Source organism: Gavia stellata, chromosome 30, assembly GCF_030936135.1.
Source record: "Gavia stellata isolate bGavSte3 chromosome 30, bGavSte3.hap2, whole genome shotgun sequence".
NCBI lineage: Eukaryota > Metazoa > Chordata > Aves > Gaviiformes > Gaviidae > Gavia > Gavia stellata.
Window position 1 is genome coordinate 2,891,298 of NC_082623.1, and position 15,468 is coordinate 2,906,765.

At 58.3% G+C, this 15,468-nt stretch overlaps 1 protein-coding gene across 1 annotated transcript; it reads right to left on the reverse strand.

The window, feature by feature from the left end:
• Window positions 1–2,837: 2,837 nt before the first annotated feature.
• On the reverse strand, window positions 2,838–15,189 carry DEF6 (DEF6 guanine nucleotide exchange factor). Its single transcript, XM_059831257.1, has 11 exons — window positions 15,094–15,189; window positions 9,789–9,929; window positions 7,908–8,093; window positions 5,805–6,032; window positions 5,577–5,723; window positions 5,295–5,403; window positions 4,914–5,212; window positions 4,206–4,372; window positions 3,801–3,999; window positions 3,288–3,378; window positions 2,838–3,049 (listed from the first exon to the last, which is right to left on the reverse strand). The coding sequence occupies exons 1-11, from the start codon at window positions 15,187–15,189 to the stop codon at window positions 2,838–2,840; spliced, it is 1,875 nt and encodes a 624-aa protein (XP_059687240.1).
• Between the last annotated feature and the right edge of the window lie 279 nt (window positions 15,190–15,468).

A 15,468-nucleotide genomic window follows, 5' to 3' on the forward strand; every position in this document is an offset into this window, starting at 1 on the left:
CTTCACATGCTAGGTAAACCACAGCAGTGGCTAATCTGGTAAGTGATGTTATGTTTAAAAAGCACAGGTCCTGTTCCCACTGTGGTTACTCAGGGAGCAGTACAGAGCTCAGATGATGCCCCTCATTAATGCAGATGTAGCCACAATTAGGATTTGGCTTGTCCTTCCTGAAAACATGGAAACCCGGGCCAGTACACCAGGACAGCGGAGTTTGGGCAGAGCTGTGGGCTTGGGGCCACAGAAGAGTCACATAGAGAGCAGCAACGTTTGTACCTGACTCTGCAAATGCTCACACACATGACGTTATCCCACAGAGAGCTCCAGGAGGTTTCCCACAGGAGAACCCCACGGGCATGCAGCCCCCGCAAGCACCCACGCTGGGTGGGATGATGAGAGCAGCAGAGAGCCACTCTTCCCCAACGCCTCCCTGAGCTCTCCTTGTGATCCTGCTGCAGGAGTTTTTCTTAGTTGGAGGCGCCGGGGCACACGCTGCCGCTGCGCGTCCGCTGCTGACTTAGGTAAGCACCAGCCCTCGGTCGGCTGCTCCAGGAGGATGAGACAGATCGAGGCACATCCAGGCTTGGCGGCAGATCAAAGGCAGGTGCTGACACTGGTTCCGGCTGTTCCCTCCACGCCTGTCCTTGCCTGTGGCAATTCATGTATAGCTTTTTGCCGCATGGGAACTTGGCTCTCAGGAGCAAAAGCCACGCTCTGGTGAGCCGACTGAAGGAGGGACGATGCAGCCCCGGAGTTGGTGAAAAGCGATGACACTGTCACCGGCAGGGAGGTGGCCCCACGTCTCCCGGGGGCTGCACATGGGATGAGAGCCCTTGCAACAAGGCTGTGGCACGGAGACGGGTGGAGGTGGCCCTTTTCCTCCTCGTCTGGGTGTGGCGTGGCATGTACCTGTCCCGACGCCTGATCAGGGATGAGATTGAGCTAACGAAGCTGACGAGGGAGGATGCTGTCTCCCATCACTGCATTTCCACCCAGCCCATTTCCTTCCCAGTAGAGACTGGCGTTTGGCACCCTCCCTGTTCTTGCTCTGCCTGTGGATCGCAATGAGCAGCTTTGCCAGGGTGACCCTGGTACGCTGCGGCGATTCGTACCGTGGCCCCCCCACGCCTCGATGCAAAACAGGGCCCCAGTCTCTGGTGCAGTATGTTGGGAAGGTCTCGCTCCAGCAGAAAACCTGTGCAGAATGGAGGGATCTCGTGTTCAAGAGGACTGGCCAGGATGGCACAGGGCCAGGCAGGGACCCCAAATCTGCATGGGGACCACACGGGGCTGTAGGGGCCACACCACTGCTCAGAACCACCCTGCTGCATCCCAGTGCAGTGGGAAGGAGAAGGAGAGGTGATGAATTTGACCTGCAGCCCCTGCAGAGCCAGGGCCACCATGGCTATCACCGTGAAGGCTGCAGCCACCCGTGCCCTCCCTGTGCGTCAGCACGGCTGCGTGGGACCGGGGCACGGGGCCACCCAGTCACCCTCATGGGCACACAGAGCCGCTTTGTTCTGGGGCAGCTGTGCTGCTCCACTGGCACCCGCAGAAACGGTCTCTCTCGCAGTCAGGCACAATGAAAAATAATTGTAAAAAAGAAACACTGTAAAAACTGGGGAGGGAGAGGGGGGAAGAGCTGTGTGAGCAAACGCTGAAAGCCGCATGAGTAGGAAATAGATGGTAATCTCCCTAACGAACTGCAGTTAATCAGCGTGAGCAACTGTGAAGCGGGGTTTGATGCAGGGCTTGCTGCCAGTGCCTGCTTCCAGAGGGGACCCTTATGTGATCGGGGGCTCTGTGCCCCGGGCAATAAAGACACCAAAGTCACAGGTGAATGGGACTGTATTCAAACAGAAGTGCTTGGAAAAACTAACCCCGATGTTGGCGTGAGGAGTCTTGCAGTCCAAGGGCAAAGACCTAAACAAAGCCCAGAGCACCGTTACCTTCCTATATAAGCACTTAATCAATCATATAGAGGTGTTGGCCCTCCCAAAAGATACCCCTGTGCCAGCCTTGCCACCCAGAGGGGAATTCATCGTCTATGGCCAGTTCACCAGCGTCTGTGTCCCTCTTGGCCCTCCACAGACCAACCCAAAATCCACCGGTGGAGCCTCTTTCCATGGGTGGTGTCTGATTTCTTTTAATGGGCTCTTTTGTGCAGTGGGAATCAAAACCCCGCACTGCCGAGGAGGGAGGTCTGGTGCCTGCAGGGTCACAGATGTGCGGGGAAGGAGGTCTGTGGGCCAGCGGCTCCAAAAGCTTTATTGCTTGTTGGCTTCTGCTAACATCTACGTGACTCCAGTGACTAACAACCACCTTCAGGGAATGCAAGTGTTAGTTAAGGACACCCCGACCTTTCTGTGGGGGTGGCGAGAAGGCATCTCTCAGTCTGCCAAGGCTTCCCTGGCAGCCACTGTTTCAAGGCAACGCACCCAGAGGCGCAGCGGGCGATGCAGAAAGATTGCTGGTAGAAACCAAGGGGGAACTGCAGCCCTGGGCCACACGGTCCAGACCCACCGCTGGCTTTTTTTTTTTCCAGGCAGGGTGAAAACCAGACTCTGGGGAGTTGAGTCCGCGTCCCACACCTGGGCAGCCCAGAGGAGATGGCCCCGCTGCCTTCTCCCCAATGTTGGGCTGTCTGAGCCTCCTGGCACGTCGTGGCTGCAGCCCTTCCCTGAAGAAAATGGGAGCATCTCTGCCTTATATGTAGTCAGCTATAGGCTCTGTGCTGGTCCCCACTTGTCTCCATCCAGAGACGGCCGTATTGACTGTGTCCGCTCAGAGGGACGTGCTGGGCCCTGCAGTTCCCCGCTGGGCTCTGCCATCCTGCTGGGCTAGTTGGCGGGCTCTGTGGCCATGGTGTCCGCATCCGGAGATGGTGGCACGCCGCTGTTCCCACCGTTGCTCACGTTTTCCTTGCTGTTGTCCCTCGTGGGGTCACTGCCTTTATCCTCCACTTTCTGCTTGAGTTTGAGGGAGGAATCTCTCTGGGAGAGGAGGGGTTGGTAGCCAGCGAAGCCTCCGCTGCTCACGTTTGTACGCTTGTCTGGGGACGGACAGAAAAAGAGGATTGTTCACTTGGGTCCAAACTGACCTTTCAGCTAAGGAAAAGGAGTGCGGGGTCTCTCCTTGCCAGAGGCATTGGGGTATCTTCTCTGAAAGATGGGTGTCCTTCCAGCCCCCAGATGACCCCAAAGAGGGGAAATGGGTGGGAGACTGGGCTCGTTCCCCAGCGTATCCGTGCTCAGGAGGGGCAGGGGAGGGTGTGATGGCTGGTCTCCTACCTCCCGGCCCGATGGGGTGCATCAGTCGGTTCATCTGGACATTCCAGTGCTTGACGTTGGTGCTGGCCTGTCGCAGCTTCCGCTGGGCCGCCTGGGAGGGGACGGAGGAGAAGGGTGAGCTGGCCACCCGACAGCCCCTGACCTGGGACCGTGGGCAGGAGTTTCCCTTCCTTGAGTAAGCCTGGACTGGAGGCTCCCTCTGGGATGGAGAGCCAGCTCACCCTCCTCTAGGTCTTCTGCTCCTCCTGCAATCCTCCCCCCTCCACATGCTCCCACTGTCGACATTTCTCTGGACACCAGCGCTGTCCCCCCGGGACAGGACATGCTTGTCCCATCTCGGCCACTGAATCACCCCATGCCAGTGCATGGCACAGCTCAGAACTCCCCCAAGGCAATGCCAGCTTTGCCCCTAAAGCTGCTGGGTCCTCCCCAGAGCGGAGGTGACTCAGGGAGGGCCGGGAAGTCCCCTGGGGCTCGCAGCGTGAAGGGATGTGGCACCGATGTGATGCTCACCATGACGTCTTGGTCCACCCGCTGCCTGTTCACTCTCACTTCTTCCAGCTGCTTCTGCGCCTCTTCCAGACACTTGTTCTTGTTCTCCATCTCTTGCTTGAGGACTTGCTTCTCCCGCTGAGTTTTGATGATATATTCCTCTTGCTCCTCCTTCAGCTTCATCAGTTGCTTCAGCTTCTCCTCTTCTTCAGCCAATAGCCTGTTAAGGAAGAGCATGACGTGAGGACATTCCTCTGCCACTTCATCCACCAGCTTCCCCCATCCCTGCCGGCATACTGGGAAGTCACCAGCACACCCCAGAACCCCGGGGAGCCCTGCATTGCCCCTGGGGAGCGTGTGCCCACACCCAGCCACTGCCCTGGGGAGTGGGGTGGTTGTGGAGGGGCAGGGATGCCTTGGTCCTACCTGGCCTGCGCGTATCTCACGGACTCCTCGTCCTGCCGCGCTTTCACCTCCTGCTGCAGGGCCTCCTGGAGACGCTCCTGCATGTCCTCCAGCTCCAGGATGCGCTTGCGCTGACGCTCTGCCTCTGCCTCCTTCAGCACCATCTCTGCCTGCATGGAGGCGCGAGCCTGCGGCAGGGAGAGGAGCTATCAGTGCGGGCGGCTGGCAGAGCCACCGCTGCCGTCCCCAGGACCCCCTTACCCCCGCATCCCTGGGTGGATGGGGCCAGACATCTCCCACACCAGGGAGAGCCCATGGAGAGAGCTCCAAAGCAAGGCTGTTTCCCTGCTCAGGAGACACACCATGTCATTTGGAGCCAGCGCTGGCTGCAAGGTCAGAAATGGGCTCCCTGGCCATCCCGGCACTAGCACTCGCCTCTCACCTGCCCCCCAGCTTCATACATCCCCGGAGCAGGTTGTCCTCATCTCCTGCTCCTCAGGTATCTCACTCACCGCGGTGCTGACCCCCCCATCTCTCATCCCCGGGTCACATACAGCCCCCGGGAGCCCAGAGGTGATGGGTGGCAGCAGCATCGTTGCAAGAGCGGGATGTGCTCCTAAAAGCTCCCCCAAACCCCCTGGGCTGCCACGGGCAAGGGGAGAGGAAGGAAGCACCCACCCCATGAGCGACGCAGCCCTGTGGCAGGACACGCCATGAGGATGCACCCACCTGCTCAGCCTCCCGCAGCTGGATCTCCAGGGTCCTCTGCATCTCCTCGTGCTGCTGCCTCCGCCGCTGCTCCTCCTCTTGCAGGAGTATCTCTGCTTGCCGCTGGGCCTCCTTGAGCAGCTCCAGCTCCTGCAGCTTCCGCTCCTTCTCCTCCTGGAGCTGCTTGAGCCGCTGCGTCTCCTCCTCCTTGGCCGCCTTCCGCTGTTCCCGTTGCTCCCGCTGCTCCCGTCGCTTCTGCTTCAGGTCTTTGTGCAGGGACTTCTTGCCCTCAGCCTGTAGCCGGATGGCCATTTGGATGGCTGGGGAGGGAAAGGGACGGTCAGTGGGGACATGGTGGGGGGCACGGGGGAGTTGGGAAGGGGGTGCAGGGTGGGCACGGACCTAGCGTCCATTCCTGGCGCTGCCGAGTGTCAGAGGCGCTCATCTCGTAGGTGCGGGAGGAGGTCTTCACGCAGAACATGCACCTCTTCCCATCCCGGTCGGGCAGTACCTGCAGGGAGAGGACACAGAACGGCGTTACCCCACCTTATCCCCACTTTTTTCAGCCATAGGACTGGCTCTCCCATGCTCATGGATGTGAAATTGTGTATTCTTGGGTTCCTGGGGTCTGAAGGGGATCTCCTGGGTGTCCTGTCCCCAAGCTGAGCACGGCCCGGGCCATACCTCCACGCAGCAGTGCTTGTCCAGTGCGATGCTCCCCTTCTTCTCCTTCCGTTCCTCGCTCATGTAGTAGGACAGGACACTGGGCTTCAGCGTGAACCACCGCTCTGACCAGTTCCTCCTCAGGTGGCCCTTCTTCCAGAGGTAGCCCTGTGCCCGAGAGACATGGGGATCAAAAATGGGGTGGGGGGCAGAACGGGGTTTGTGGCCCAGGGCATGTGGGCTCCTTGCCTGTTTGAGCACATCCTCGATGACCTCCTGGTACACCTCCTCCACGGCCATGCTGACGGCCTCCTGCTCGATGCCTCGCAGGAACCGCCCCGAGTTCACCATGTCCAGGAACTGCCAGACCGTCAGCCCCCCCTGCCCCTGTGGCTCCTGGGAGAGGTAGTCATCCAGCTCGCAGGAGTTCAGCTCCACGTTCATGGCCGTGCAGATCTTTTTCAGCAGGTACTCCACCTGCGAGGATGGGGAGCTCAGCAAGGGGGAGAAGTGAGAGCCATCCCCACCCCACCGACCCATTTTGGAGAGCCCAAGACCACATCTCCTTCCAGCCTGGAGATGCGGGACCCATATCCCAGAGGTATCACCCCTTGCGATGGTTGATGGTCATGGCCAAGCTGTTCCAGGCAGCAGACAGGCTCAGGAGGTTGACGCTGGGTTAGAGCTTGACCACTACTGGGAGGTTTTTCCTTTTTGACCACAAGGCTGAGATGTTTTTGGCTTGTTTGTCTGCAGACTGAGAAAGCTCTGCAGAAGTCAAGTTCCTGAGGGAGAACAAACCAACGCTGCTGTCCCCCACACCCAGCCGCAAGGCAGGTGTCTCAGACCACAGCCCTGACCTCAGCACCACTCTAGTTTCCAGCTGACATCATAAAAACGCTGGAGAGGAGCAGGGGAAGAGGTCCCTACAGAGGAGATGAGCGTTGTTTTGAAACTGTAAATAAATTGCTTTAAGAAAGAGCTAAATTGGTTGACGTGATGTTGGGAAGACTTATTTCAGCTCAAGTTTTGCTGCCAGCTCTCCTCTACCTACGATCTAGGGACCAAGGAGGGTGGTGACTCTACGGAGAGCCACGCAGAAAGGTGAAACACAGCAGAGTCCCTGCACTCAGCTGGATTTTGTTACATCATTTAACTAGGAGAAGGGCAAGGATTTAATGGCGTTGATTTTTTTCTTTTTTTTTTCTTTCCAAGCTCAACCCTGTAAGCAGAAAGATGATTCAGTTTGTCATGGTCTGGGGAACAGGAAACACCTCTCCCAGGGAGCAGGAAGTGCGGTCACCCTCCCACGTCTGCGCAGCACTGTGCTTCTCGTCTTTTTTTGCCCTTTTACTTTTTTTTTTTTGGCTTTTCTGCTGATCTCAGGAGGTTGATGGTGTAGAAGCAGATGGCAGCTGCTTGCCCAGCTGAGCTCCTCCTGGTGAGGCCGCTCGTGGCTTCTGAGCTTCTCCCTCCCTCCCCAGATTTGCCCCCCTTCTCATGGGGGTTTGATCTGACCCCCGGAGAAGGGAGAACCTCCCCCTCCAAATGCCAGGTGGAATTTGGAGATTTGGAGATTACTGCCAGCAGCTTTGCAGGGCAGCCAGGGCAACCTAGCTCTTAACTCTCCGGATGCTGGGCAGGGGGTGAGCATCTGGTGGCAGCAGGCACGGAGAGGGACAACTGGGTCTGCTCTGCCACTGCCTTCGTGGTGACACGGGCTGAGAGCAGCACGAGGGACACAGCCTGTCCAGCCTGACAGCAACTTCATGGGGAGCAACGTCCTGTTGCACCAGACTTTAAGGGTTTCTTGACATCTTCTCTTTCTCCCCCATGAAAATCAGGAGTCCTCCAACACCGTGCTCAACTCAACCCTTGGGTGAGATGGAAGGGCTTTAGGCAAGGGACCAGCCCCAGGAGGAGCTGAGCTGTGGATGCTCCTTGGCTGGGGCTCTGAGAAGTGGCACATTCATTTCACAGCAGACAAAAGATCTCATTGGTGTAGGCTTGGACCATGGAAGAGCACTATGGACCAGCCCACACTTTATCCTCCAAGATGGCTATACTTGAGAGGCTTCAGCATTTCGGAGGGGTCCACCGAGCTGTTCCCAGGTCACCTCCCCTCTCTCTGGGCAGCGCAGGTGGCCATGGGTGTAGTGGGGGGTGCCTGGGGCAGACAGCCCCCTCCTCCCACCCCTGGCCTGCTCTCTCTCGCACCCTGGAGCACCACGTCTCGCAGGATGTGGTGGGACATGCCAGGAAGCGATAGCAGGATGTCTCATCCCCAAACGGGGCTTCGCCAGTGTGCAGAGCCCTGGGAGGACACGGACGGGGGGGAAAGGCAGGTCCTACCTCATCTGGCACCATGACGAGAGGGTATTTGTCTTCAGACAGAAAGTTGAAGAGACACCAGAGCTTGAAGGCATCTTGGTGGGATACAACGCTATTCCCATTCCGGTCGGGCTTGTAATTCTTCTTCGCCGTCAAGGTCCAGCAGAGCTCATCAAAGTTTTCTTTGACAAAAGCACCTTCCTCCACCTGCGGGCAGGAGTCAGGGGGGTGAACATGGTGCTGCAGGGCTAGGGAGGAGATTTCTGGGGGGGAAGCACTGGAGGGAAGAAACCCTCACACCTGACATCTCCTGTCCCTGCCAGTGAGAAGCACGGGGTGATTGATACACAGGACCTACAACTAGAGTGTAAGCGGGCACTGACCCATGATGCCAGAGTACGTGTCCCCAGCACAGGTCCCTTACGCAGGCAAGCAAGGCGTCCCGGCCGGTAGAGAAGATGCTACGGGACCGCTGCAGTGCCTGGGCACCGCGGCATGGCCACGGTGGCTCAGCCATGTCCTGCCGGGCTTTGGAGCACCAGCAGAAACCCCATGGTGAAGCACACCCAGCACTCCGTAGTGCTCTCCCAAGCCCACCCCCCTAACGCCTCCACGGCTGTGGGTTGCTCTCGTTATCCCATTTGACCATAAAGAGGAACTGGGGCCCAGCGAAGGGAAGTGATGGGCAGGCAGCAGCGGAGGCAGGAATGATGCCTCCATCAACCCTGGCCCCGCTGCCTGTCCACGAGCTTCTGTGAACGCTTGCCCGGCATCGCGAGCCGCTTCACGCGGCAATTTTGGTGCAGCATTGGTGAACTGTGATGGGGACCAAAGGAGCCCGGCCGCATCTGGCTGCTCCGTCCCAGCTGCGTGAGCCGTGCACCGCCAGCTCGAGGGCAAACTGCATCCTGCAGCAGCGGAGAAAAACCTTTGGGTGGTGGAAAGCTGAAAGCCCCTCTTACTAGGAAAACCCACTTCCCCTTCTCAGGCCACCTCGGATTTTATTAGCCATGGTGAAACCAGAAGAAAAGGGTTTAAATGTCATCTCCCAAAGAACCACATGGGAAACTGGAAGGATTTTGGCCGCTCTTGGGCAGCTGCCTGCCCCAGGCAGAGGGAGCTGGGGAAGGCTCTGCCCTCGCTCGCTGCAGACCAGATCCCTGCAGCTCAGATCAGCATCCCTGGACCAGGCTGGGCAGCTCCTGACCAGCTCAGGGCGAGGCAAGGACCGGCACGGAGACAGCCACGGAGCACGGCATGCCGGGGAGAGGCAGGGCTCAGCCCTGGGGAAGCGGCAGGGGAGGGAAGGGTTACTACACCCAGCGCTGGGCTCCCCCTTCTTTCGAGCACACAGTGGAAGAAAGTTGTCAGTCATTTTTCCTCTCCTCGCATGCCTGGAGGAAATGAGCACCCAGCCGCAAAGTCTCTCGCTGCGCCAAACAAAGGTGCCTTTGAGCCGTGCGGAAAAAAGGGAGAAAGCCTCTGCCCACCCCAACCTCTGCTCCCGCCCCGGCACCTCGTCCTACTCCCTCTCCTCCTCTTTGCCAAATGAGGTCACACCTCAAATTTGAACAGGGGCGGAGAGGAAAAGGTGCAGATTTCTCTCTCTGAGCCCTTTAGGAAATGTAGGCAGAGATGCACTTCCATCCAGAACCTTGACGGAAAGGGCTGACTTCATCCTTGCCAAGGAAATGTTGAGTATTCAACATTTCTCACTCATTTTCGCATTCACCCGAGTGCTCCCCAACTCTTTATATCCTTTTTCCACCCATCAAGGCATGGGATCTACAAGAGCAGAGGGGAGAGGAGCAGTGGGGCTCCCGTGGGATGCGGGAGCAGCCCAGGCACCGTGGTGTCCCCACCCGAGACGCAGCAGGTCGGGGGGATGGCCAAGGAGCTCACCTTATCCAGGATGTACTTGTTGAGGTACGGCATGTAGCCCTGGCTGGACACCGGCCCGTCGTCGTCATCGCGGAAATGCTCTTCCAGCGCCACGGGATCGTGGGGGATGCACAGCACCGTGTACAGGTTGTGAGACAGCACCTGGGAGCACGAGCGACGGGAAGAAGGTGAACAACCTCCAACCCTGCCCCAGCACATCCCCACGCTGCCACCCGCCCACCCGGGGACCGTGTCCTGCCCAGCGTCACCTCCCTGCAGCCACGGCATCGAGGCATGGTTTGGGTTTGGCAGAGGGACAGGGGACTATTCCCCAATTTAAACCTCGGAGAATCATTTAGAAACAGGCAAAAATTGAGGATTTTTCCACATTCGTTTCTTTTCTTTCTTGGCACGTGCGGAACTTTTTATTTAGAAAAAAAAAAAGCTGTTTCAAACGTTACAGAGCAAACAGGACATGCTTTGATCTAGAGAAGATGATAAGGCACCCCAAGCCTTGCTGTTTGCCAACTGGCCTTAGCAATTTCTTGAAAACATAACTAACGACGGCGCCCAGCCTGGCAGCGGTTGCTTTCTGCCAGCGGGGCACAGAAAGACGCAAAGATGAAAATAAGAAAAGATTTATAAGAAACTAAGAAAAGGTTTTGTCTGGAATGGAAGCAGACAAGGGTGATCTGGAGAGGCACCGTCTCCAGAAGCAGTCTGCCAGCGTCACCGACCAGCCCATTTTTGCTCAAATCCAACCCCAAAACAAAGCATCTTTTGAAGCTCCCGAATTTCCCACATGCTGGAAAGCCCACGCCGCTGCCGGGCCAGCAGCCAGAGCCCGGAGTAAGGCTGCCCATGAGCACCACCAGCATCTCCAGCTCATGATGCCGGGCAGGCGGTTGTCTCCTTGTCTTTACCTCCCAGCAAGCAGGAGATGGTGAAACGAGTGTCCCAAACTGATGCCGTCCCATTGCACCAGGATTTGCAGAGACGGCTTGTGGGGTTTGCAGATGCAGCTTGCCGAGGTTTCAAGAGACGGGCTAGAGGAGATGGCGTGCGGCATCCCTGCTCCTCTCCGTGCAGGGCTGGAAATTTCCTCCTGGCAGGAGAGGAGCAGCCGGAGGCCGTGCCGGTTGCTGCAGCTGGAGACGGTTCTTGCTCAACCAGATTTTCTTTCTCTTTTTTACCCTCTGGGCTGATATTATCAGCAGGACTCCACCCAGCACTCAAACACCAAGCGGGCTGTAGCCCTGAGTGCTGCTGCTACTGCTGCGCCTTTCGGGGTTCGCTGCAGCCCCGGGGTCCGCACAGGGGTGGAGAGGGATGGGAACACCCTGGGCATCCTCCGGGATAGCTAACAAATCTGTCAGGATGGATTGAAAGTTTGGGAATCGCATGCCGTTCCCCGTTTCCAACGCGGGGCCTCGTCCCCCATCCCTCGCACCTCCTCTCACAGCACCCCAAAAAGCCCTGGGAGGTCTTGCATGTGCCCCCGGCCATGGCCGGCACCCTGAGCTCCTCCATCTGCCCTGGCACGCTGGGAACCACAGCACCTCCGCTCACCGGAGCGGTCACCTACAAACTGAAAGTGGGGCAATGTGGGGAGGAAAGCCCCGGCCAGGCTGACGGCGGAGTGTGTGGGGCTGGGGCTGCCCTGACCCCACGGAGAGAGGAGAGGTGGGGAACCCCCCCGGCTCTGAAACGAGGGATAGGAAGGGAAAATAATGGGGAGGGGGGAGAAGGGAAGGGATGCTCTGAGAGCGGTTTAGTGACGCAATCCTTCTCCTGCGTCACGCAGGGGATGGCTGGGGGGGCAGAGGTCTGCCCGACAGCCCCGAGCACCCCAAATCCCTCCGAGCACCAGCCCCGATGCTGTTCTCCACCCTCTCCCCTGCTCTCCTGTCCCCGTCACACCCCACTCCCACCCCTCCACGGCCGCTGCTGACGCCAGCCAGAGCCGGGGGTGGAATATTTAATGCTGCTGGAGAATGGCAGCCCCTCTTCCTCTCCCCTGTGGGAGATGCTGGGGGCGATGCCAGGGCTGGGGGTGACATTTCAGGCTGGAGCCTGGCTCCCCGTGTTAAACAGAAACCCCTCTGGCCTCAGCGGGCAGGAACGGGGGGATTGAGGCTTCTGCAGCCACGCAGGGAGCGGTGCTGCTGCCTCAGTTTCCCCATGTGCAAGCAGACCGGCTCTGCTGAGAAAATCAAAGCCTCCCTGGAGCTGGGGGTGCAGGGAGTCCTGTCCCAGGGGAACCCCAGCGCCGGGAGCCTTTGCCAGCAGCGAGGGTCCCTTTAGCTGCCCATTTTCTGCAGCGAGGAGGACACGAGCAGGGACGGCTGCCTCACCACCCCATCAGCCAGGACCCCTTGGCTCAAGTCCAGCCCCGGGACCGTCGACTTCCCACCGTGGGGAAGGCTTTCCTCCCTGCTTGAATGGAGGAGCTGCTCTTAGACCTGTTACTGGCCAAACTGGGACCCACTAGCCTGTGCAAAGAGCCTTTTGTGTATGTAACAAGCAGAAGAGGTTTCAGCCCAAGGCAGGCATCTCTCTCCTGCCCCCGGGGGGGTCCATAAACTGGCTGTGCTCCCCTAACTCAGCCCCCCCAGGCACCAGTTATAGCCAGAGACCCGCACGGGTTATGGGCTCTTTCTCCAAAAGTGAGCAAGAACCACCTCCCCTGCCATTTGCACCCCAAGCCTGCAACACCACGCAGGTGGTGGGGGGGTCCCTGTGCCCCCCGACATGCATTTAAATCGCTCGCCGGTCCCCCTGCCTTCTCCTCTCCACTCCCAAGGGCTTTGCTGTAGCGGGCAGCCTCAGGAGACGGAGCTCCGCTCAGCAAACCGCTCCTCTCCCTCTGGAACAGGGTCAGGAGCGGAGCAGAGGTGCCAAAAAGCACCGGGACGGCGCTCGGTGGCTCCCACCCACCTGCCCCAGCCGGGCTCGGCCACCCCAAAGGGCTCAGCTCTGCCCTGCCTGCGGGAACCGCATCCCGCATCCCAGCCAGTATCCGCAGAGATGGGGAGTAGCTCCCCCGGCTCGGCCAGGGGGAATGCGATGGCACGGAGAGGATAAATGCTTATCCAAGAGCAGGGCTGGTGCGTGCCCAGGCTGGGAACAGAACTACCCAACATCACTCGAGGCGTAGCACTCGACCACAAGACAGTCTTTCCTTCCTGTGCAGATACACACCTACACTCACACAAACATATGCAGACGCTTGCGCACATAGGAGTGTCCATGCAAAGAACTCTACTGCGGAACCCAACGGCTTCCTACAGCTTCACCATCACACTTTGAAATGCTGCTAAATTTACTTATGGAACTGGTTGGAGAGAGGTCAGAGGAGTTAAGCACCCAGCTCCTGCCCACGCTGCTCATCGACCAGCAAAATCCCACCCCAGCTCCTGGGGCTGGTTTTGTTTCTGTAGGTGGAAATGCTGTGAACACCGGCATTTCTCCCACCCTTGTTCAAGACCCTTCTTGCAGCAACACGCCTGGGTGAGGGAGCAGAGCGCAGCCCGGCTCGCGCAGCCCAGGAGGAGTTTGGAGAGGACACGGCCACCGCGGCTTTAACGCGTTATAGCTCAAACCTTCGAGACCCTGGATTTCTTCTGTGCTGAACCTACGAGCAGAAACTCCGCTGTTGGCTTGCGTAGGCTGGGGCAAACCCGAACCAGCGTTTGGCAGCAACGGACAATGGAAATGAGCTCTCCCCGGCCTCGATGCCAGTGGAAAGTTATCTGGAGTTGAGATTTGTCGTGCGACAGTGCAGCCCGACCCACCACCGTCCTGTCTTGGCGGGTAGAAAAATAGCAAGGGGCGAATCTCCCTTCCCTTCTGAAATGTCACCCTGGGCAAAGCCACTGCGGAGACGCCGTCCCCAGCATCCCCGCAGCCCCTGCACGAGGGTTTGCAGCTCCCCCAGCCCCCCCGCACTAACTCTCTAGGAAATAGCCGTTAAAATTAGGGTCTCTGTGGCCTCAGCATCGTTGCTGGCGATAAAGATCTCACAAGACGAGCGCTGCACGTGTTCACGCCAGCGCTTTGGGGGCCGGCAGCACGCCTGGGCAGGGCTCAGGAGCCAGCGCCCGGTGCAGGGGATGCTGCGAGGGGAGCACAGCAGCCCTCGGGGATTAGCAAGGGGAATTGGGCTCTGGCCTACTTTGGGCTTTTCCTTAATTCCTTCAGATATTTCTACAGTTTTAAGTAAGCGAGCGTGGCTCGCAGAGCACACGTGCAACGAGTTTCCAGGGAGCAGCCAAAGGCTCTCGGCTGCAGAGGCAGCGGCTGGGCAGGAGGAGCCCAGCTCCCACTGCTTCTCCTCCAGACCCCTGCAAGCAAAACTCTTAATTTTTGGGCAAAGTACACCCCCCCGCCCCCAGCCCAGCACCTTCCCTGCAGTCTGTCCCGGGGGAAGCCCTATAAAGTAGAGGGAATAGAGGAAAAGAGGTTTCTTTGCAGCGTTTCACAACCCATCTCGCAGACTGGCAGCAGCTGCCAAGTCCTGACGCAACATCTCCCCGTGTTTTTGCATGTTTCTAGCTCAGGTCTTTCCTCTGCATCGCAGCCCCCTGCTCCAGCCAACATTTCCAACCCCAGTGCCAGCCTACGAACCACGACAGGACATTTACACGGCAAAAAAAAAGGAGTCCCATCATTTGCAAAGGGGAAAAGAAAAAAAAAAATCAATAATTATTGTGAAAGCCAAGGTACAACCTGGCGGGTTCAACCAGACCCCGTCCCAGAGACAGACAAAAAGGTTTTTAAAGCCACGATGGTTTTGACGAAGAGCTGAACGCAGGAGCCCTCTGCAAAGCTGCTAAGGGGGTGGGGGAGAGGGGAAAGCAGAGATTTTTTAAAAGCGCTGTGTTATTTCTGGCCAGACCACCGAGGAGTTTTAGTTTAAAAATGGTCTGCCTCTACCTACCGACCCGCTGGCTGAACAGGAAGCAGAAACGCGGGTGCTCCGGCAAGCAAGAAAATATAAACCGAGTTTGGGCTGTTAGTTGGGCATAAAAAGCACAAGAAATTGAAAACAACTGAAAATGAGATTTCTCCTCATTTTCACCTGGAAAATACATTTGAGAATTAACTCCCCCCACCTTTTTTTTTTAAAGGGAGACAAGGCAGAGCCAGAGAACTTCACCAAAACCAGCGTGGAGGCGACAGCAAGGTCTTATTAATCTTAATATTTAACAATTCCTCCGTGGAAACCCAAGGGGGGTGCAAAGCATCCCTGGACCCACTCTGCCCCTCGCAGCCCACCCGCCAACCCCACACCGATGGCCGTCCGAGCTCCCCCCCGAGGACTCACTTTGAGCTGGGATTTGGAGACCTTGCCGCTCTTCTCCACGTCCAGGGCGGTGAAGGCGTACCAGATGGACTTCAGCAGCTCCGCTCGCAGGTCCATGGCTACAGGCGGCGATGGCAGAGACGGCTCTGTCGAGGCCGAGGATCCGGTTCCAGGAAACCGCCTGCCTCGACAGCCTTGGGCGGCTGGGGACGCGCGAAGCAGGAGCGCCATCTGCTTGGGCGCGCCCCGGAGAAGCCCACGGGCCCCATCTTGGCCCCACGGGCCATGTCCCGGCCCCACGGGTGTCCTGGGCTGCAGGTCTTTCCTTGCCATGGACAGATCCCCCGCACCCAGGGAAGCACAATCACGGAGCAAGCACAAACAGGACGGCGATCC

What these genes read in the sequence shown, in the direction of transcription:
- DEF6 (XM_059831257.1), bottom strand. Translation starts at nt 15,189, where the DNA reads ATGGACCTGCGAGCGGAGCTGCTGAAGTCCATCTGGTACGCCTTCACC. An exon ending in TCGTCATGGTGCCAGATGAG is followed by an intron (nt 6,033 to 7,907) that starts GTAGGACCTGCC and finishes CCATCCTCGCAG; the next exon opens with GTGGAGTACCTGCTGAAAAA. An exon ending in GGGTGGACCAAGACGTCATG is followed by an intron (nt 3,379 to 3,800) that starts GTGAGCATCACA and finishes GTCCCCTCCCAG; the next exon opens with GCGGCCCAGCGGAAGCTGCG.